At 35.4% G+C, this 24,407-nt stretch overlaps 1 protein-coding gene across 3 annotated transcripts in view; it reads right to left on the minus strand.

The window, feature by feature from the left end:
* The window catches only part of LOC140145849 (uncharacterized), a 138,382-nt gene that overhangs the window by 99,025 nt on the left and 14,950 nt on the right, over positions 1-24,407 (minus strand). The window contains exons 8-12 of one of the 3 annotated variants that reach the window (XM_072167536.1): positions 18,526-18,696; positions 17,236-17,374; positions 15,184-15,445; positions 13,269-13,564; positions 12,654-12,684 (exon numbers count right to left, since the gene is read on the minus strand). The exons of 1 other annotated variant lie outside the window; for it this stretch is intronic. In XM_072167536.1, coding sequence (XP_072023637.1) covers positions 13,278-13,564; positions 15,184-15,445; positions 17,236-17,374; positions 18,526-18,696 — 859 coding nt within the window. In that variant the 3' untranslated portion in view covers positions 12,654-12,684; positions 13,269-13,277. Of the gene's footprint in view, positions 1-11,533; positions 12,685-13,268; positions 13,565-15,183; positions 15,446-17,235; positions 17,375-18,525; positions 18,697-24,407 lie in introns of those variants that run through there. One more of the 3 variants, XM_072167535.1, reaches the window with a different exon arrangement.

Below are 24,407 nucleotides of genomic sequence, written 5' to 3' on the forward strand. Positions count from 1 at the left end.
TGTTCATATCATCAAGCAAGAAAAAGCGCCGGAATCAAATGGGTGTCATGTTATAGAATAACTAAAGTGAGCTTGCCTGAAAATTTCATCAATTTTGGTTGGGGTATATTTTTAGTCGTATATTGAACATGTTGAAATGTTTATCTTTGTGCGTGACTACTAGGGTGATTCACAAAAAATGAAATTGGTATTTTTCAACGGGACACCCCCTCATTTTGTTCATTTTGATAATAAAATCATACCTGCAAAATATGAAAAAAAATTCAAAAAAGTTTAGGGGTGCTACCGGTCAATGAACTTTTGTACACAAAGTCAATGGGATTTATGAGCCATTTTCTTTACAACACAAAAAAGCCATGTTAATTTTCCCTGATTGTGACAAAAATATTTGATCAGAGTGTGAGTAGGCCTAATGTCCTTAAAATAAATGCTAAAGAAAATTGTAAAAATGTTAACCCGCTTTCCAGAAAATTGCATTTTTGTGAAAACTGTTACATTTGGGGCAAGGCAGTTGCTGGAACAGCCAAAATATTATGGTACTTGGCTAATATAAAGTTGTGTTTATGGGGCTCTAGTTCTTTCTTTTTTTTTAAATGTTTTGTTTTGTTGTTTCTTTGTTTGTTTTTGCTTGATCATGATTATGTGTTGTTTTGTTTTGTAATTTTATGTAAGTGTAGTGTAATGTTTAATGTGTAATCCAGTAGTAAATGTGTCTTAGCCACTCTAGCTCTTGTCACAAGTACCTTGCACAAGGTGTAGTTTTGAACTGGCCACTATTCAATGTTGTGACCCCAATTTATATACATTTCTTTTCAACCATGGTGAATCTAATCCTTCCTGTGGTCATTCAATTCAAACAATACAAATCTTCATCAGGTATGGCCATAATGACCACCCCTGATACAGATGTATGGATTTTGATAGTTACTATTACATAAGATTTCAAAAGCTGGTATCACCATTGGGGTAAACTAATATGTGAAGAATTTTAATCTTTTTTTATCAACAGTTCAGTTCAATAAGGTATAAATTTGGGGTGCCTGGTGGGATTTCAGGGGATATCCCAGGGTATTCTTTTCTTGAGCTACACTCCCTCTGTCACTTTTGAAACATTTTTTATTATTACAGTCAACTATGAACTTTAATTTGGTAAAAACCCATGTTTTCACAAAGTTAGGTATATCATTGAACATTTACTTCAGTTTTGGAAGCCTGGTAGACTTTTTAGGCCCTGAAATAAGCGTTTGAAATTTTTGACAAAAATCCCATTGACTTTGTGTACAAAGTTCATTGACCAGTAGCACCCCTAAACTTTTTGAATTTTTTCATATTTTGCAGGTATAATTTTATTACCAAAATGAACAAAATGAGGGGGTGTCCCGTTGAAAAATACCAATTTCATTTTTTGTGAATCACCCTAGTGACTACTGTCACGATATATATAATCCATGAGTGGGAATAACATTGCTATTATTACCGTATCTATCAAATCACTGGCATGGCTTAGTGGTAAATACCGGGGGTAAATTAAATATTGGAGGTTCGATCTTGGTTCGAACCCCGCTAGCACCTCTCTTTGATTTTTTTTTTTATTTTAACTAATTTTTTTAAATCCTAGTTTTCATATTTTTTTTATTAAATTTGAAGTTTTGTTATTTCAAAATTTATAACAATATTTATAATATTAATAAATTACTGTCAGGAAGGTTTTCACGTTACATTTGAAGCAGGAGTAGCGAGATAAAATGAAAGAAAACACTTAATATCTTGACCGCTTAACTGTGGTGTTCTATGGGGGATTAAATAAGACATCAAAGTTAGTTGCTCTATCTGGAAAACGAACTTGGCTGATTCCAATTAGGTGTAATCCGAGTTGTAAGTTGGACATTGTGTAAAAATGACAAATATGCCAAAATATAAGGTTTGAAATTCGTGCATATATTGTCGATAAGGGAGAGGTCTAGTCCAATTAAAAAATCGTGAAAATCTGTGTTGACGTTCCATTATTTGATAGGCCTATATATAATCTTGAACTTTTAAAAATTACTAGGGGCCTACTTTGACATGCTTTATTTGAAATTATTTCATATTGAAAGCTACTGAACTTAAATGCAATTTTAACAAAGATATCAAATCGATTGTAAGATTAGGCCTAAATATGAAATATTTAGCAACAAGAAGTAAATCATGAAAAAGGTGGGCCTTCAAGCTGACATTCATTAGGCCTATATTATTAAAGACAAACGAGAGAGAAAAAAGAAAGAAAAACGAACTGAAAAATTCTAAGAATAACATGATGGGAATCGAACTCTCAACCTTCCGCACTGCAGACCTTTGCTCTGTCCACTAAGCCATCGCATCTTGTTCTTGCAACGGGTATTATTTTGCTATCTTATTTGTCGTTCAACATGTTCAAGTATCTCAATCAGCAGCAGTCTTTTTAAAACTTCTTGTACTTCAGTTAAATGAGATGATACTACCTTCTTTGACGACTACAATATTTTGTTACACAATAGAGTATTTTGCATTAATAAAATATATAACAATAGACGTTTTTAATTGCTATATTGATCAATATAACATGCATAATAGACAGCGCCGGCTGGGATCCATTTCATGAAGCATCGTGACACTTTCAACGTGAGCTTACGACACGATGACTCAAAGAACACAACTTTTCAACCTACGACTAGGTTGTTCCACCGCTCATTTTCGCTGAAAATTTAATACAAGCTCTGGTTAATTAATGTTTATCATAACAGAAAAGCATTAGACCGGCGTTTCCTCCAAGCTGTAGACATAACCATTTTAGTGATCGTGACATGCATTTTCTCTCATTTTTAGGCTACTTCGCGCACCAAAAGCATTCATTTTTTCCACAATAATTCAACTTTTACAAGTTATTCTTTGCCTTATACTCATGTTTCATATCTTATCTATGGGATCAATATGGAAATGAAGGGAGGAACGACTCGTGTATTCCATTTTTTGATGTTTTCTGAAAACCGTATTTGCCACCTGATTTTCAACATTGCGTTACGTAACAGCAGAGGTCACGCGGGTAAAAATTACCGGAAGTGAGCTAAGTTGCTGTCATACTGAACAAGGGTTTCGGGAGTTTTCAAGTTAAGATTAGGGTTGCGGATAAGATTAGGGGTAACGATATGATTTGCATTAGGGTTAGTGTTAGAGATAGGGTCAGGATACATTTGGGGGTTAGGTAAGGATTAGGGTTTATAATTAAGTTATTTGGTTTTCGGATGAATGACCGTTCGGATTAGCAACCTGTAACGCAATACACGTCACTTAATTTGTAAAAGACATGTGTTCCGTAATTAGCTAGTCTACAAATTGTAAAGAAATACTGCTGCATGTACATAATATACCACTGGCTATGAATAATGTTGTCAAATTTATTGACAGCTCGTATATTGTTATATTGAATTACATTACATAAAGTAGGCCAGGTCGAGAGACCAATAAGACATAATATCATGTGAAGTAGGCTATGAAACTGGAAATAATGTTTTTGAAATGAAAAATACACATTAATAGAGACCTTGCAAAATGAAGTTAGAAACCACTAACTTTAACGTCTAGATGATTATATAGAGGATTATGTATTCAAAACCACTCTGCCATTAAAGCCGCTTGAAGTTAAAGTTAACGCGAGAATCTATAATGTGCCGTAAATTATGATGAAAATACGTCATAATTAAGAACAATAGTTTGAATATTTCCTCATAGACTACATTATTACCACTTACCGGTAGGTATTATCTAGTTAATAGACCAATTATTGGAAATCTAATTTGGTTTGGGTAAAAAACATGCCACATGTTGCTGAAAATTACTGATTGAATTAGATCAAAATATTTTTTGTTCCAAACGTCACACTTGGTATGTGCTTTTGTGTGTGCTCATGACGTACACCAAATCAGCTTGCGGAACCAAGTTTTGGCTTCGACTTCAACGCCAAGGGGATTACGTTCCCGTAAAATGGCCTGATTTACAGGACCTAGCAGTTTTTACAACATTGCGTGTCTTATAATTACACCTCTATATAACCAAATATGCTTGTACTTGCTGTTCAGGTATTTTATTTAATTATTTATTTTATTCATTTAGGTCTACATTATGTACACCAATTCAGCAGAAAGCTGGGCTAACATGTGCCACGCTATACGCATATAGGCCTATGGGTATTGTATGTCAACCACATTATTCATTATTAAAAGAGTAGGCCTATTTGTTACAAAAATAAGAATGTCAGAAAAGGAGCATCCAGAAATATGTTGGTTGAAATTCAAAATTCTGGGAGTTTTTTAAGAACAAAATGAGGATCGATCATTCGGGGAGATATATTTAATTCGATCAGAATGCAAAGATGAGTCCTTGCCCTCCTAAAAGAAAACTCCTGACAACGCCACTGGGGAGTGGGAAAGTGAGGATAGATGAATAGATGGAGGGAGGGGATGATATGGAGAGGTGATGATGGTGGTGGTGGTGGTGGGGGGGGGGGGAGAGCAAACAGATAAAATGGCCTTGTGTCCAGATGGAAATATAAAATTGACAAAGCTATAAACGTTTACTGGAATAATAATTGAGCCTTTATTATAATAATCCGGGACAATAATATAGGCATATCACAAGAATATTTAATTGAAACATGTTTAGAAGTATAATATTAGCGTATAGCTCATAACATAGGCCTAATTCCCATTGCAATGGTCATCGCCTAGAGATGTAATCTATGTTTATTCAAACTAAGCGCCTATTGTAATAAGTGTTGCCAACAAACCACTTCAGCAAACAAAGGGGAGAAATTTGATGCAGTCGCTTTTACATACCCTTCTTTTGATCACCCATTGATACACTTCCCCTAGTTTAAACAACAAGACGCTGTTGGTACAGAAACCAATCTGACGTTCGCGTTGAAGTGAATTTGAGCAAGAAATCGAATCGATATTTTTGAAGTTGCCGTTAAAGTTCCAGTAACTTCATTCCGCAAAGTCTCTATTGTCATTAACGGAAGGCCGTGGGGGTTTTCATATTGTATTTTGTAACAGTACCTCACAATGAGGTGTCAAAATTAATCAAATATTTAAGTTAAGTTAAATTGCACTAGTAAGTCTGATATACGAAGCAAAAACATGTTTCACAAGGTTTCATGGGTGGTTACCATCATTACAGAACGAATTTTTTACTATCGAAAATCTCGCCTTTATACTAATGATAGTGAAATTTGATCCTATTCTGCCAAACAACGAGATGCAGGCGAATACGTTTTGTACCCAAACCTGTTCAATTCGGCACACAAGCAGTGGCTAAAATAATGCTCAAAAATTAATTTCGCTTTAATTTTACACCAACAGGTTCCAGATTTAGGTTGAGACATGTTTTCTAAATATTCACAGAAAAATGGATGACGATCAGTGTTTGCCAATGAAACAGACTCACCTTTTACTATCCCACGAAGTGAGTTTCAGGGGTTAAGCTACACTGTGTCTGGTTACGTTCATAAAACAGTGTAAACATAACTTAAAATGTATGGAATTGTTTCTGATATTTTGTAAGTTATTAAAACGATTTCTTTGAATGATTGTTCAAAAATACAAACATCTTCTTGGTTGAATTGAAATTAGTGAGGTAGCCAGGGGGTTACCGGCGGGGAAGTCCCCCATTTTCAGGGCAACGGGACGGCAAACAGTTAAGTTTCATAATGACTGAAAATGGGACAACAATGGACAAATAGTGGCAAACATTTGGCTTTGACATCCACAATGGGACAAAAATTGTCAAATGGGGACGGAAATAGCACTCTCCACAGGTAAGGGTTGGCTATGCACCTGGTGTGAAAGACACAAAGCTGTACTTGTATCCCCCGTTTTATTGATATGGCGTAACATAGGTCTATATTTCATGCCGTTAATTCACCTATGTATACGCGAATATTGAAAAGTTTTAACATAACAAAGAGCAGCTCCGAAATCTCCAGTACGAAACGTAACCTGTCCCATTTGCATAACAAGGAACAACTTTAATAAGTTGGTTTCTCATGAGCGGGGTTTGGAGCAGAGAACATATCTCTTACACTTCCCTTAACCCTTGAACTACTGAGCCATGTTAGTAACACGAACTACGAGGGGGGTGCTGTTGAAAACCCCCTAATTTTCCATTATAAACATAATACCGTTATTTTAGTACCGATGTATAGCTATGGTGATACCAGTGATACCAAAATTAGTACAAACACTCCCCACATAATGTCGCTATGACGTCGTAATGTTAGTGCGCCCATACAATTTGGGGAAATTCTGGCTATGTACAAAAGTACTTTAACTCAAAATTCTACAAAAGTGTGATTTTTATCAATTTCTCTCTTAAATATAAAAGGAAATTAAAAGGAAATGACAATTTCAACCTAGTTATCATAAAGTCTAAAGTCTATTTAGTCTAATTTTGTTTGGTCTAATAACCAGTATGTCTACTAACCATATAAAGTAACAAGTAAAAAGTCAGTTACTGTTGGAATAATTTTACAACAGCGAAATGAAAATCTTTGATTTTTGATTATACTGTAGAAACCAATGGTGTACCTCAACAACCCCCCCTTTTTTATGGTCATCTTTGATGGCCGGTTCTAGCCCGGTTAAGGTGCTGGGGTAAAATGTAATCACTATAAAGAAAGAACGCGTAGGATGGATATGCCATTAGCTAAGGTCGTTTGGGCATAAACGCGCGCGTTTTTTTTATGACGGATATAAATTCTTGGTACAAACCCCTCTCCCACTTTGTAGTTTTAGGCATAATGCACTTTTTTCCATTTTCCATTTTCTGTACTGATTTGCTATGTAGTGCAACATGTATTGAAAGTGACGAAATATACCTCAGTGAACGTAGAACACATCCAGATCTTGCAAAATATATGTATGTTGAGTAGCGACCCATGTTCAGCCACCCTATTCTAAAAATGAAATAAATGAAACCTGTAAAAAGTAATGGGAGCGTCATTTGAAAAGAATTCTGAGAAGGGTAAGATATTAAATTAAAAAAGTAATAGAGTTTTGAATAAAAAAAATAGGACGCGATATTTATTTCTGGGTCTTGATAAACATGGATAGTGCTACACTTGTTTACTGCATACTTAAAATGGTCTGAACCCTTTTGAATATGTATACAGGTTTGGAGTGACGGTAGTTCCATTAGTCTACTAGAGACCCAGGTTTCTAAACTACCCTGTGAAATTTTTATTTTCTTGATTTTCTTTAAAACTCGGCCACCGTTTGGGGGTAAATCTTACAAGACATATCACCTATCACCAAACCTAATGATCGTTTTCCACGATATTTACATACAGTTTCTACTACTGAGAATAGAGATTCCTCTGTATTTGAAACCATTTTCAAACCACATGTTTCTTATTTACGTGTGTGATACAATCACAATTACTTTAACTAGCAACAATGAGTTGTACCATCAACAAGCCATTTAATTATTTACCATAAACTGTTGTTCTCATTTGGGAACCAAAGGCCTCACACAGTATTTTTACTGCGCATCCATCCACTGTTTGCTTTGTAATAGTGCATCCCACTGAAATACCTATAGCATCACAACTCATTGCAATATCGCACAGATAAATCAGAAACATGTGTTTGTGGACTTAACACGGTTTTGAAATAAGCTCTTCATTTCTCGCAATCTCTCTTACTTCCCTTCTTCTTCCAGATGGATACAATGATTGCTCTCTGCCAGTCTTCTGGTACTGCCTTCTCCTCCCAGGCATTGTTGGACACTCTTGGCAACCATGTCACACCTATGTCTCCACATGCTTTGAAAATCTCTGATGTGACTACATCCGTTCCAGATGCTTTGTATTCTAATTGCGTTTTCTACTTCATCCTATAGTATGGGTGGATACGTTTCTTCTGGAATGGTTGTTGCTGCTGCTAGGCATCATTGCTGGGGTTTAACAAACCGTCAAAGTACTCTTCTCATCTGTTGGTAATTTAAATGTCATATGTGAGAGGGACTCCATGCTCATCATTGACGATTGAAGTAGGGTCGAATGGTGTGCTATGTAATTATCATAAAAGTTCTTTCATTGTTATAGGAAGGTCTCAAAGTTCCAGTGTCTAGATAAAATTCTATTCAATCGTATAATTGTTCACTTTGTGTCATAGCATTAAATAGACCCTCCCTCGGGTCCATGCAAAACGACTGGTAATGTGGATTATATATTATTAAATAAACTCGATACATGAACCCTCCCAATCTGTATACAATATGCCTTCCACTTCCCAGCATTTTGTGGGAATTCACTTTTACCGATCCTGGGTCAGACGAGTTTTCTATGTATCACGTCCGTGGTCTCACTGTCTTGTCGTTTGTGTAAGCGGCTACTTAGACTGACCAATCAATGTAGATCTCAACAAGCAAGGCGATATTTGAAGTGGTTTTCATTGATAGTCATAACCAATAATTAATTTTAATGCTAATTTATTGCACACGCTAAGGAAGCCTGGTTACCTTTTTGAAATTTCATTATAGGGATATGGGGCTAGGCGAATTTATGTATGCCGTAGGGAAGAATGGGCACTTTCTACCGCAATAAATGGTAACGAGTGAAAACTCGCACGCTCTCAATATTGGGCGGAAATTAGAGTACTTGTAAGAATATAAATTTGTCACGCATATAGGACAATCGGCCTACATGCGGCGCAATAGTGCGGCTTTTTTAGGTTCCAATTCCGAAACTTGTCGGCAAAAAAAAAATTAACATGTTGGTCTGTAGATTAATTGAGTTTTCGTCGACACACAGTGCTCCAGTAGCACTATTACTTTGTTGCTGGTATTCAGGGCTTACTGGTGTGTTGGTATTAATCTGTGGAGTCTAAGCATTAACCAATTATGAAAATCAGCATTTTCATTTAAATGCTATTTCAATTCGAGGTTACTCAATCTTTCATTTGCTTAATTATGCAACAAACCTTACAATTTGAATTTGATCTTAAGGGCTCTGGTTACAACATTTGGATAGTATTCTTTGTTTGACATGAGAGCACATCAGATAAATCGAATTCCATTCTGAATACGAAGAATGTCCTTCTGATATCAGATAATTTTGATTTTTTTAAATTCGCAATATAATACACATTTTATGGCAAATGCTTGAAAATTGATATTTTTGATATTTAACAGTCCTCGAAGTAAATTTATAAATCTTATTATATGTACTTAAAGTGTATGTAGCTGGAATGAAAAGCCAACGATCAATTGAAAAATTTGACCCTTCGTATTGAAGATATGGATTTTTTAAATTCATTATTCTGATGTTTTAATGTCATTATACAAGTGTCTACCCCTTACCTTGTAAACATTGAAAAAAATTTAAAGATAAATAGCGCCATCAGTGTTTAACTGTTAAATGAATACAGTCCTACATGCCATTAAACAACCATGTGGGCGAGCTCTTCTGTTCATCTATGTGCATCTCATCATCTCGTTTTGGAGCATTTTGCGATTCAAAAACTCACAGTGGCGGTTGAAAACTTATCAATCGTTATCAACAAAACTGCACAAGTCAATTGCATCTTAACTTGCAAAACTAACTTTCACTCGTTTCCACATTTGTTGCAATTTCGCTGAAATTTACCATTTTTGAAGGCCCTAGGCCAGGCCAAAACGTGGACGCCCTAAATCCACCGCGAGTAAGGTATGTGCCCACAAGTGATCAAGTTTTGGTTTACGCATAAGTGGCAGCTAATGGCGGCAAAAGCGTTTAAATTTAGAGGGAGACGAGCATACTTTGTTCTGATATTACTATGACATTTGCTATAACTTCGGACTATCTTAGCCCAAAATGAAGGTCAATTTTGATATAAAATTGGATGGTTTGAACCCAATGCACAAATTTATTGGTCGAGCTATGAGTTTTAAAATATTCCTATATTTTAAAACTCTTAGCGAGACCAATAAATTTTGCATTGGGTGAAAAACCATCTAATTTTATCATTATTATGTTTTCAGAATCATTATTAAAAATACAAAATTCTATTTTTTTTGTGATTTGTTTTTTTTTTGGGGGGGTCAAAATCGACTGATCTTGTAACATTCCTAGAGCAAAAAAAATAATTGAAAAAAAAAAAAAAATCGGCCTATTTCCGGACTTTTTTCCAGAATTCCATAAGTTTACGTAACATCAATGGGGATCCATTTGACCAAAATTTATGACGATTCGTAGTGCTTCATAAGTCTCAAAATCCATCGTAACTTTTGAATGTATTGTAAACTACATTTCACTAAAATTATTTACTAATCTGCACTTCCCAGAGATTGCCTACCAACACAAGAGGAAAAAATGGGAAAAAATACACGTCTCATGAAGTTACGTACTCGTTCCGAGTCGTTCGTAAGTTGCGAAATGATATAATTGAATTATGAGGGTTAAAAATATGATGTAATAAAGTGTTTATAATGATATTTGATAGGCAATAAACTGATAAAGTAAGCGTAACTTAAGCTACAAAAAACAGAGTGCAAGCCTGCAGCCAGTGCAAGAGCCAAGGCAACAGTCCAGCTATGCAGTTGGGTGGACTATATTTGCCGATTTCATAAGCTTATCTAAAACCCTACCTTGTCTGTGCTAACATCATTCACACCTTGCAGAGTCTCAAATTAGTTCAAAAAGTGATATTTGGCACTTGGCAGGTATAAATCCTCTGGTTTGGTCAGAAAATTTGACAATTTTTGATGTCCGAGTATGTGAGATTGCCGAATTCTGCAGCTTTTACGTAGTGGTTTAGCACCGGTTTTTACTAGTTTTTTGTACTTTCCAAGGATATTTCAACAAACCACATTAATTTCTTCATTTCTTAGCAGTTGAAACATGCATTTAGTACACCACAACGTCGATTTTCAAGCCTAGAATCATGAAATTAAACATCTCTTTCCGCGTCCGTAGAAAATCAAATTCTCCCGGTTTGACACCAAAATAAACAAAATCGAGTTCATGAATGAATAGTCTCATACAGTGCGTTTGTGTTCTCTCTTGATCACATACGATCGGTCGATTTACAATACGTTAAAATTGGCGGCAAAATCGGCAATTTTAAAAATCACGGGGGATTTGGATCCAGGTGGCGCTAAAATTGGATGCAAAATGGATCCAATATGCTATTTTTTGACGTTTTAAATTGTGTGGAGAGGTATAGGAAGGAAGATTCTGAAAACATAATAATGTTATAAAAAGAGCCAGCGCGCAAAATTTCCACCCTATTTCGGCCCAAAACATGGTGTTTACGGGCTACAAAAGAAGATGTACAGGGCAATTTGGGGGCCCCGGGGCCCGAGCTCATCTGTCCTAGTGGTAAATCCGGCCCTGCCGAGGTGCTACCAAAAACGGTGTCAAATTGATACCACACTTTCAATCTTATATTGATGACTCTTTTGGGAATTCTGATAGCACCATAAGGTGTCAAACTGACACCGATATACCTGGTAAAGAATAAAGAAACTACTAAACCACTAATGCTTTATAGTATTATAATTTATTCGGTAAATAACAACAAAGACTATGCCGCCAGCCACATAATTATTTTATGACATTATAACAAGTTGAAGATTACACCTCCTTTTTAATCAAGTTCACGAGTCATTAATAATTCATACATTCACAGCTTTTATTTCTGTTAGATAAGACAGGATTTAGTCGATTTTTTCGGCCCCATTTTTGGCCATAATCGTCCGCCAGTGTAGAAGCACTGAACAAGAACGCATTATTATTATTAAAGTGGTTTAAATTTTAATGAAACCAAGTGTATGTTTTTGTTTAATATAACGTTGGTTTCCCTAAACTAGCCAACAAAAGCGAAAAGCAAAGTGAAATCGATATACAGAATAAAATGCGGAGCAAAAAAAAAGCAATAAAATACAAAGTAAATTGGCATTACGATATCTTCACGTATACTAATGTTAGACTTCATTGTCAACAATGCCTCCTTTTTTCTGATTGGATCAGATTGGGCTATTCCTTTTAAAATCCACACCACCCCTGTGGAAGATTTTGGAAATAGCTTCCACAGGGGAGTATGAATTTTAAATAAAATGAACACTGTGGCAAATCCATATTAAACTCATCCTCCCTCAGTGGGAAATCCAGGTTGAATCTTTCTGAGAGGGTCGAGGGTGCATGAAATTCAAATTGAGCCACCTAATGTGTTCATTCATCTTAAATTCATACTCCCGCTGGAGTCCACTCTGAAGTACAAAGTGACAACGCGCACGTAAACAGTGCGCAGTGCTGCATCTCTGCTGCAGGTATGCGTGCCTTTAAAGTCGGCACAATGTGTGCGTCCGCGTCTGTACTTTGTACTTCAGAGTAGACTGGCTGTAGCCACATGGGCTATCTGGAGCACAAAAAGTTCAAAACCGCATTTGCTTAACCATAGCAGTTAACCCTTTTGTGCACTATGCCAATGCAGTTGACAGTTTTGTGTTCCAAGGTGTCAATGATATACAGCTAATCTATTATTTCTGCTTACCTAATCAGATAAATGATTTTATATTAATTAAATTGTGTTTTTACATGGCAAAGATAAATATGGACAAATAAGACGATACCAGGGCTAAACGGTCCTTAGGCCTAATTCTGGACTGCGCGGTAGAGTGGTCAGATATCGACTGAAAGAAAAACGAAAAAAAAAAAGAAACGGATAAGAGATTAATTTCAGTATATGCGTAAACGTCTTGATTGGAGTAACCCGATCAGTCGGAACTTGTGTTCTGTGATGGTGCCGTTGCAGGCTTCGAGTGATTGTGTTCCGGGTGGGCTCTGGTGTTGGAGACCTGGAGGGGGAATGCACTGCCTATTGTCCCAGTATTCGTATTGTATAATACAACGCCATGATATACGTTTTTTTGATCGGGATTTTTTTCATCTTCCGATTCTTCGTGGGAAAAATATCCCGTTTCCTTTTATGAATAAAACGAAGCTAAAATAATTTTTAAGCCATTTAAGATTAATTTTACCTTCTCATGATACCCTGCGTATATTATATCGCTGACTCTATGTATTTGAAAAATAGCATTTTTTAATATGTCATTCAAACACAATATCATACTATATAGTAGTATCATTTTGGCTTGTCTTTATCATGTTTATGGCTCTTGCTATGTCGGCATCTGTTACTCAAAATATGGGACCTCACAGCAACAGTAGATGACAACAACACCTACATTTCTTATCGTTTCAACAATATGCATACCTGTATCAATTATTCATTACATGTAGTCGAACAGCAGATATTGTAAGGAACTCTATTGCTATTATGTGACGTCACGTCAAAACTCTCTTCCGACAGATGTATGAAACATTCGTCGCCTTCTTCTGCGTCTGATGGTACGTTGACATCCACGTTATCATGATCACATTCAAAAATAGGGGGCTCGACAGGTTTTTGGGTGGTGACGCGGGGAGGTTTGGTTGGAGCTTTGGTAGGGACACGGGGAGGCGTGGTTGGGGCTTTCATTTCATCTGTAGGTCGAGTTTTTGCCTCTTCATCTGTATAGATATATAAGTTATATATTATAATATATATAAAGAATTTGGATATGATCATATAATATGATCATATCATATTTATATGATATATATATATAGGATCATATATGATATAGGATCATATCATATTTATATGATCCTGTCCACTCGACATATTGAAGTGGATTCCTCACTTATATTCCTTTGTGATTAAGTTTTTATGATGTCTATTCAGACAATCTGTATTGAATTTTATGGTATTGCGCACTTGAAATTATGGCGCACTTGAAATTATGACATGTTGTCTATTGATTTTATGTAACATTATGTAATCCTTTTGAGCTAGGTGTTGTGTATATTTTAGTTTATGCCTCATTCTGCATTAAGTTTCTGATGAGTGAGGGCCTATTGGCCCTTACGAAACAGCTCTGTAAAACTATGTAGTGTCAACCAAATCCAAATTATTTATGCTCCCCTAACGGGTTGAGCAATTTTCTTTTGGATGGTTTCAACTTACCTGAATTATTATTATAATATATCAACTAAAGGGTATTATGATTGTATACTATATCAACTAAGGGGTATTACGATGATAATAATCATCATGATTATGATCATCATCGTCATCGTCGTCATCATCAACGTCATCATAAAAATTAGTGAAATTTTCATCAGCAAAATAAACCGACAAATGCGTTTTTGATAAACACTCAAAATTGTAATAAACGTCGTTTCTCCCTTTATTCCCGTCTTATACCGATAGATAAGAGATGAAACATTAGTATAAATAGGCCATACAATGGTGATAAATTCTTGTTCACCATGCAAAACCGGTAAGAAATATATGAGAATTTCTTCTTTCGTTGTGGTGCCCTTATTTCTAACACCATTAACATTTTCAGCGAAGTAGTTCAAGATGTTTTTTTTATGACCAGAAGTATTATACCTTAATGTCATCCATTTTGTTTTGATTAAAAAGTATATCAGATGTAATTTGGAGAAAAACATTCTCCAATTAAACGCCAACATTACTACGATTAGATCAGGGAGATATAATTAATTAACATGTTTTTTTTTACTGAATCGGATCGCATTATTTATACGTTACGTGATGCCCAAATATTCTGTATTAGGCCCAAAGTTTTTCTTTTTTCATCTGAAAGGGCATAATGTCATTGTTATATTTGCCAAGAATGAAGAAAAACAATTCACCTCGAGGGCGAGGGTAAGAACTTAAATTTGACCATGTAAGACAATTACTAGGTTAATTCGTTCACGCAAACCTGACTTAGGGTCGACCCTTACGGGCAACATGCCCACATTCCGCGGTACGCTTTTGGGACAACATGTATTATTGACTTTGTATTAAGACGAAGGTAAAGAAAATGGAATACACTTTAGGAAGGCGACTCAACAACTATCTGCGCATTTTAAACCAACATAGTATTTGAAGATGCGCGATGTTATTATACTTTCGAGTCAAGCTCTCTCTGACCGGCGACATATTGACGCCCTTTAGCAAGGATCATCAATACGCTATTTAAATAGCAAATTGGGCACATGCTAATTTCTACTGAGTTTTGTCCATGCACCGTACTTCGCTAATGCAAGCAACCCTTTACCACGAACAATATTCTTACCATAACGAATGGTGACTGACCACTCCCCTGGATTAGAATAAATGGGACATTGTTCATCGTCGTATTCCGCATCAATTGCAACGCCTTCCTCAATAATTAGAGTGTACGGCTTATCACTTGCACGTTCTTCTATAAGCATATCAAAAGATAGATCTTTGCGGGTGAATGTCACTTCGCGTGGATCGGATGAATCCACTCGGCCGACTTCTCTACCTTGGGGGTTTATCAGCCTTATAAATGCCGGTTGCGTCGGAGGTTGAACCTGTGTTTCCCAAGACAATCGAAGTGCAAGAATATACAAGAAAAACTTGGATTACTATTTTTTTGAAACATGAAAATTAAGGAAATGTGACGATAACTACATCAATTATTGTCTTTGCGGCATTTTATTTCCTATTCTGGCTCATGAGGTTATGAACACATAATTATCATTATAAATTATGTAGGCTTATATTATTGGGCGGGAAAGTTATCGTTATCCTCTATGTTCACTGTAAAAACATAGCTATTAGGAAAGACTAAGGAGAGACTTTGCTGAAGCCATGAATCCACCCAATCTATCAAGCATTAATATTTTATGGGTTTGATGTGTGTTGGGTAAGTAGGGGTGAGTGTGGAGGGGACTGTGGATCATGAGTATATGTGGTGTGTTTAGGGATTGTACGGGTATTACAGGCTTGACATTTAATATGGAATATTTTTTCGCAAAAATCCAAGACTGGCTTGGAAGGGGTCTGCATAAACCACGCGGACGAAATATTAATTGGGGTGTGTAAAAAGATGGTGTAAAATAATTGTTTGGTAGAGAATGTGCTTTCCATGAGTTTACATCATGGTGCTCATAATGTACCGAATTTAAAGCCTTAATGTACGATCTTTTTTCAGAATATACCTTTATATTTTTCAAAATCGATTTTTTGGCATATTTGTAAACACATATTCCAACTTACATCTGTGAGCAAACTGTAAAATTCGCCCTATTTGTAGTAAAACGGGATGATTTTATGTTGGTCCGACATAACGATCGCAAATCGTAATCTCCTACGAAGCCAGTTTGGTTACGCTCCGTCCACACATGTGGAGGGAGCATTACCAAACTGGCTGCGTAGGAGACTAACTCTGAGGCCGCACTCGGCGTCAATCCAAAAAGTACGAGATAGTTTCGAGTGATAGAGGTGAAGGTTATGATGTTGTTTCTATGCAAATTTCCCATGTTTTTTCGTATTTGGAACTTTCATAATGATTGCATATTATCATTTTGGCAGAAAAAAAGAAAAATCTAAAAATTTAAAAAGATCGTACATTAAGGCTTTAACTAAAATGGCGGATTTAGGGAGGCTGAATTTCAGGTTTGTGGGAGACACAATTTCGGACTGTATACAACATTGTTCTATTATTATCAAATTTATTGGGGTTCGAGGTGATATTTCCTAAACTTCGTCAGCAATTGGCATTCATCATAGGTGAAATACACTTGCAATGTACCCATTTTTTTTTAACAGGGGAGGAGCTTAAAATATGATCCTTTAAAGTGGTACGTACTCAGAAAGTTTAAATGGCCTCCCTGAGGTCAAATGTTATTAACTTATGGTACAAAACAGCTGCACGGATTCTTGGTTGTCCAATGAGCTTACGTTGTTGCTTTGTGTACAGTAAGTGTATAACACTTGACACCAGGGGGCCATTACAACTTTTCAGAGCGACGAACGCTTATTGGTATTAAGGTTCAGTAAATATCACCTCAAACCTCAATAAATTTGATAATATCAGAATAATGTTGCTCAAATTCAGAAATTTTACCCACACAAAATTCAAATTTTAGACATTTTAGACCAATTAACTACTTTATGAGCGCCATAATGTAAACTAATGGAAAGCACATCTTCTGTCAAACAATTACTTTACACCATCTCCCGACACACACGAATTAACATTTACCCCGTGCGGTTTATGCAGACCCCTTCCAGACTAGTGTTTTAATTTTGAGAAAAAATATTCCATACTAAATGTTAAGTCTGTACTATACTATTACTTGTGTTTTCGTTTGGTTACCTTTCGGTTAAATCGAATACGCCAATTCTTGAGGGAATTAACTATTTGTCCTTCTGATGGGTAACTTTTGGCTTTTACAGGGTAAAGAGGTGCCTTGTCTACCACTTTAAGGTTGACGTATGACAAACCGCTAGAAATTCTGAAAAAAAAAATCATTTTAAATATTTATTTCATATAATATCAAAAAAAAGGGGGGAAAAGAAAGTAGAAGTAGTACGACAAGGTTGCGTAGTATTATGACCTTCTTTTTTCTCACATATACTAAAAGGAAGCGTTTTAGTAGACGAATATCAAAGCATATCATGAGCTATGCAAAAACAACAGATCAAACGCATCTTAATTCTGGAATTAGTCAGTGGAAGGAATGGACGTAGTTCTGGAAGGGTTGGAGTATAGAGACCATGCAGCCAAAAAGTGCTCTATTCAACTATTCCGTAGGACAGATGTTCCAAATAGACAAATCATATATCAAAATGTTCAGTACACCGGGGAGGGGGGATTCCGAATTTGTAAAATGTTATCAAAACAACAATTTAAAAGTATTTGCTGACGGAAAAAAGTATTTATTGACGGAAACGTTTACGATATAATTACAGAGTTGAACAAAATAGACAATTTTGGCCCTTTGTGTTTTTGGCACTTTTGCATTCAAATGTACAGGAAGACCACCCGCTATGTAGAAGGTCACTTCGAAACTCACTGTCTACAAGCTGTTATGGCAGCGCGGAGGTGGTCACGTGACTATTTATATAATATAGTCCAAGCATACTGATATTTTTAACCTGCGCGTTCTATGGGAATGATTCTTTTGACTCTTCTGCAAATTTTGATAAGGCCATGCGTCTTAAGCTGGTTACCCCAATAGGTTGGAGGTTGTGACATTTTACTTGACCAGGTTTACAACTTATTTTGGATTTTCGGATTTTAAGACTTTCGAATTTGACAGACCTGAACTTACCCCTTTATTATTTTGGGGGGTAAATGTTTTAGCTTTTCAAAGTAGAATAAGTTGCAAATGATTGCCGCAACTTTCTACGGCACATCATACCAGACTTAGATCATAGTTTTGCTAATTCTGCTTTGATTTCACCTTTTTTACCCACAACTCAACTGCCACAATGTCAAATTTAGTAATTTCTATTGTGGCATGCAGAGTCACCAATCCATGGATATATTCACGCGTTGATTTTGAAAATCGCATGGTCGTGGAATTAGGACTTTTTACCCGAAAATCGATTTTGCCTATATTTTTGTAAATAGCCAGAATTAGTGAGGCTTGATTTTACTTACCCAGCCGTATCCACTGCGAAAAATCCAACGATATGTGGCTCAGGATCGATTTGGTCTCTCGATGGTGTCCAAGTCAGTTTCCTCGATTTACGCAAGGGATGTCCATTCACAGGACGTAACGGCAAGAGATTCATTCCCGTTAATTTATTATTAATATCTATTCGATCAATCCTGTAAAAACAGCAAGACGAAAGGAGGAATAGGAGAAGAAGAAAAAACCCCACATAAATACGGATAAGAAGGAGGAGTTGGAGAAGAAGAAAAAAAACCCCATAAATACGGATAAGAAGACCGATAAAGCAAGAAGAAGAACTAATGAGGAAAGGAAGGCGAGAGAAGAAGGATGAGGATGAGGAGAAAACCACAAAGGAGAAGATCAATAAAAGATGACAAGGATGAACAAAAGACATGAGGGCCAAGATGAGCTTGAAGAATGAGGAAAGGAATTAGGACATGAAGATCAAGGATATAAGACGGAAGTTGAAAAACGTGAAGAGGTGAAGAAGTACGTAGAATAATGTCCAAAATATGTTTGGTTTTTCAAAATCCAAAGTTTATTTCCGATAGTAAAAAGACTTAAAAATAAATTTTTGACATCATATTAATGTCACTATCCGCATGTCCGTGCATTGCCCAGATCCATAACAATCATTTAAATTAAAACTAATTTTGGTCATCGTTACTTTTTACATGTAGCGTAAAATTAATATTGTCCAAAGTAAACTTAAACAATTAAATGATTATAGAAAACCAACTTAAACAATTAAATGATTATAGAAAACCAACTTAAACAATTAAATGATTATATAAAACCAACTTAAACAATTAAATGATTTAATATGGAAAACCAACTAAAACAATAAATGATTATGGAAGACCAAATTAAACAATTAAATGATTATGGAAAACCAACTAAAACAATAAATAATTATGGAAAACCAAATTAAACAATTAAGAGGACTTGTCCAGGAAAATAGACTTATTTGTCAAATTTGTGGCAAAACGCAAAATCATCAATTTTCTTCATATTGTGTCAATCAATGATACTTTATGGTGATGTATCAAAAATAACATTTATAGTGACACCAGCTTCTTGTTGCCATGGAAACGGCTAATTGTTCTTTTCCCCTTAAATTGAGTGATTTTGGCAAAATTATGTGTAAAATGTTCTGTCAATTCGATATCATTCTGGAAGAAAGTTAGAGAGGGTTCATTCAAGTTGGTGAGGGTAGAATTTAGGTCCAGGTCTTGTCTGTGTTTCAGGACCTAAATGGGAACTGAGGGCCTTTTGATTTGGGAGATACCACTTTTTCTAAGAGAGGTGTTTTTTATTATTTTAAAAAGTACATAAAACCTGTATGGTTGAAACGGTTGTAAGTATCATGCCAACGCTTCCAATTCAACAAACTTTTGTTTCCTGGAAGATTAAAGTATGCTTTAAGAATTTATAAAAAAAATGGTTTGGGGAAATCATCTGTATGCTCACAGTGTTTCTAGAAATTTCCCTATTTTTACAATCTCTTATTTGTCTATTTCGCCTATATTTGTAATATTAGCATTGGGGAAATTACAATTATTGGAGATTGTAAGCCTAATGTATTGCAAATATAAATATGAGATTACAGAAATATCAAAATGCTGAAAATACAGTGTTTCTATAGTATTTTGGTTTTAATCATTCATTTTTAGTTCAGGGATAATCTTACTAGTAGAGAACCATTTTGCATAACAAAGTATTTTGGTAGCATTTAACAATTTATAAAATATTAATGAATAACAACTTCTCCAAAAAAGCAGTGTTTCTATTTTAAAAAATTGGAAAATTGCATTTTAAGTATTTTATATTAGGCCTATTATTATTATTATTATTATTGTTATTGTTGTTGTTGTTGTTGTTGTTGTTGTTGTTGTTGTTGTTGTTAGTGTTGTTATTATTATTATCATTATCATTATCATTATCATTATCATTATTATTATTACATTAATTGAATTCGGGGAAAAAATCATTTTAATTTACCAACAGAAATAATGTAACCCCCTAATTTTTGATACCATTATATTTGGTACCAATGTATAGCTATGGGTCTCCTCTACCCGGTAATACCAAAATAAGTACAAATATTCCCCACACAATGTTGCTATGATGTCATAATGTGAGGGTGCCCATGAAAATTTGGGAAATTCTGCCCATGTACAAAAGTATATACGGTAGGAAAAATTGATTTTGGGCTACAAATTCTACAAAAATTTAATTTTCAGTGAATATTCTCCTCAATATAAAAGGAAAAGACACACTATTCGCGAAATGAAAATCATTGATTTGACTGTACAAACCAATGGGTGCCTCACCAACCCCCCTCTATAGTCATCTTTGACGATCGGTTCTACCCGGGTTCTACCCGGGTAAGAACATTTTATCACTAAAATGAAAATAAAAGGATGGATCTACGACTAGCTTAGGTCGTTTGGGCGCAGGCACATGTGTTTTTATGACGGATAAAAAATGTTAGGAGAGGGGGTTGTTTTTCGTAGTTCTAGCTATAGGGTTAAAGCGGTTTTTAGTAGATAAACGGTCAAAAACTAAAGGTACATAATTGGTATTTAATGCAAATCTAAATAGATGGTCAAAATATTGAAAATGTGCACATTTTCAGAATTCACCATATAAATTTAATAGGGCTAATGTCACAGAGCACTCAAACCTTGAGTGTTTTACTCAAAACATTTTATATTTCAAGAACATAATAACAAAAGTTTTATGAACATTCGGTAGCCTACCCTTGAAGGGAGCACACCATTAAATCAATGCGCCATTTGTGTAACCCTAATGAGTTCCGGTAAAATACAAAAACTTTTTGAGGTATTTGGGCTGCCCTTTATACAAATAATCAGAGAGAGTAGCAAATTATATCTTAAATAAAGTGTAAAGCCTATGCATGAATTTAAGTCACCAAAAAAGTCGCATTTTTATAATTATCGAGAAAATAGGTCCGCGAAATAGTCTTGAGAGCATATCAAAAACAGTGAGGAGGCTGTTTAGTGCCTCGTACCTGGAAAACGAGGTGGAACTTCAGGCTACCCATACATTGAATCATATGTTAAACTTTCATCGATTTGCCATCGACTGGTTGTCATAAAATATCTCAAAAGGTGCCCAAAAGGCTTCAAAACGAGCAAAGAAGATCGGAATTTTTACACATATTTCAAGGGGGGATTAAGCCTATGAGAAGTTGATATAGAACTTTTAACTGTAGATATTGTAAATATAATCCAAATATTATTATAATAATGTCAATTTTAGTTGTATGCAGCTATTCATGACAAGTCAATATCAAAGTACGGTTTATTATTTATAGTTCATCAGGAACACCATCAGTGTTGCAAGCATGCGTATAACTTTTTACAGATGTAGTACACTTTTTGCCAAAAATGGCAACACTTACATGCGGAATGGCAACTCTGCTATTTTTTTTTATATATAAATACATTATACAAAGTACACTAAACTATTGTACACGATAATAGTACAATTTTATACAAGTATTCTATGCGAGAATCAGCTTTATGATGCACCTAAATCCATTTACAAAATTGAAAGTATGCAACATTTTCTGGCAACACCCGTTTACCACATGATTTTCCCCAAACTAATTTCTTCCATTTTCAATGTAACAATGTCCCATCAAGTCAACCCTAAAATGACAAATCAAATGAAGCGTTACCATACGGGGTATGAAGCCCAGAAGTTAGGTCTAAATGGGAATATTCAAAATTATCAAAAACACCCCTATTTAAAATAAATGGTATAGCCCAATTCTGACCCCATTCTAATTTGTTATGTAATGTATTTGCTACTAAGCCTTCCATCTATATCGGAAAAATTATAAGAAAATATTAAGAAATTTTATGTGTGAGGTACAGTTACTCTAATAAAAGGGTATTTTACTGCTCGAAAGTGTGACAATTGGTTAAATTGGCTAATAATGGAAAAAATGTCCGTTACTATGGCAACAAGATATAAATTGTCAAAATAAATCCACCAGTGTTTATATGAGACAAAGGCCTCTTACCACTCAACTTATAAGGAAAATCTATTTTTGGCCGTTGCCACCCAAAAGTCGAATTTCCTGGACAAGTCCTCTTAAATGATTATGGAAAACCAACTAAAACAATAAATGATTATGGAAAACCAACTAAAACAATAAATGATTATGGAAAACCACATATCGTCATAACTTATCGGAGTATCGAATCGAAATGCGCTTTCCTAGAAACAGGCGATTTAGGTTTTACATTTTAAATTTGAATAATTTGCTCAACAGGTGCATTTTTATACTCGCTCACCCCTTCCTAAAGATTGCGTATCTTTATAAATTTAATCGTCTTATCTATTTTTATATTCAGACGCTGTCATGTTATGGGCTATTCCAGAAATTAACGGCACCTACCCTAAAGAAAACATGGAAAAATCACAACTTTTTGATTTCCCTATGTCTTCTTTAGGGGTAAATGCCGTTAGCAATTGCGAACACCAACATGCTATATGGGGGAGGGGGGGGGGGCTACATCCCAAAACTTGTGGGCATGAGAGTTCTTGATAATTACTTTGACGATCCAATTGAATATTGATAGCTGATTGATCATTGATTATCGGTTATCGATTATCCTCCAACACCATTTCAAAAGTTAAGACTGTGATCATAAACTCCGAAGGCAAAATACTTTACGTACTGCTGGCTATGTTTTTTCTTATTTTATTTGTCTTATGATTTACGAGGTCAGATGTGTCAAATCTGTCTTCTTAAGGGGTAGGGCCAAATAATGCTGGAAAAAAAGTCACAGACGATTTCTGTCAGTCCTAACATTCGTAGTTCGTAACAGACCATGCAGTCTGGGCGCGAGACTAAGAATCTAGAGCTATCCAGGTTGCGTTTACGAAGTAACGGCGTGAAGAAATTCATTGTTTTAATTTAGTTGATGACGGTCACACTTGAAACAAGTGAAACATGCAATATTAATAATTAACATGATTTTTTGATATGCTTTCAGACGTCAACGGTCAGGCGCAGTAAAAGTGGTGCGTGTTCAATGGGAGCCAGCGCTATATATTATGAACATGAGCAACCTGAATATAACCTTTGCATCATCTTACAAACAAGCTTTCATTTTTAACAACGAGCAGTGTTTTCACAAGTTGAACAAAACCCAATTAAGTGTGTTGGAAGAAACAAACTGTTTAAGAAGAAAGAAAGGGATATCGCCAAACAAAATGTAAAGCCAATTGACCTGTTAACCAGTAGCGTGCACTGCATTCAATGATCTTTCTTTCAAACTTAGAAAGAAGTGAATTGACAAATACGTTAGGAATTAGGTCAAGCGATTCATGTAAAATTAGTGTATAAGATGTATAATTAGATTTCGATGGACTACACATTGTTTTAAATTCATTGTTCAAATTCATTCACCCGGTATTTTTTTTTTCTGGGACAACATAATTATATACAAGGAATAACTTGGTGCCCACACCAATTTATACAACGCAATTTTATGCAACGCAATTTATATAACGCTTTGATTACCTCAACAAGTCAACATCATCAATCGATATGCCAGTTCATTTCTTATACAACAAAATGCAACAAAGACAAATTCGTACTATTTTACATTACTTGTGTTATGTGGCGCCACATCATGCAGTTATTGTTAACTACATGTATGCACACAACACAGGGGCACTCTCAATAGGCAATTGAACCCTACTGGTAGCGCTGTGTTGTAGCTATATGGGATGAACTAGTTAGCATCATATATCAAAAAGTATAAAAGCTATGATTTTAGTACTTGCTCTATGTTTCAATTACTTATTCGTTTCCAAATATCTT

The sequence above is a fragment of the Amphiura filiformis genome, chromosome 2, assembly GCF_039555335.1.
Source record: "Amphiura filiformis chromosome 2, Afil_fr2py, whole genome shotgun sequence".
Taxonomy (NCBI): Eukaryota; Metazoa; Echinodermata; class Ophiuroidea; order Amphilepidida; family Amphiuridae; genus Amphiura; species Amphiura filiformis.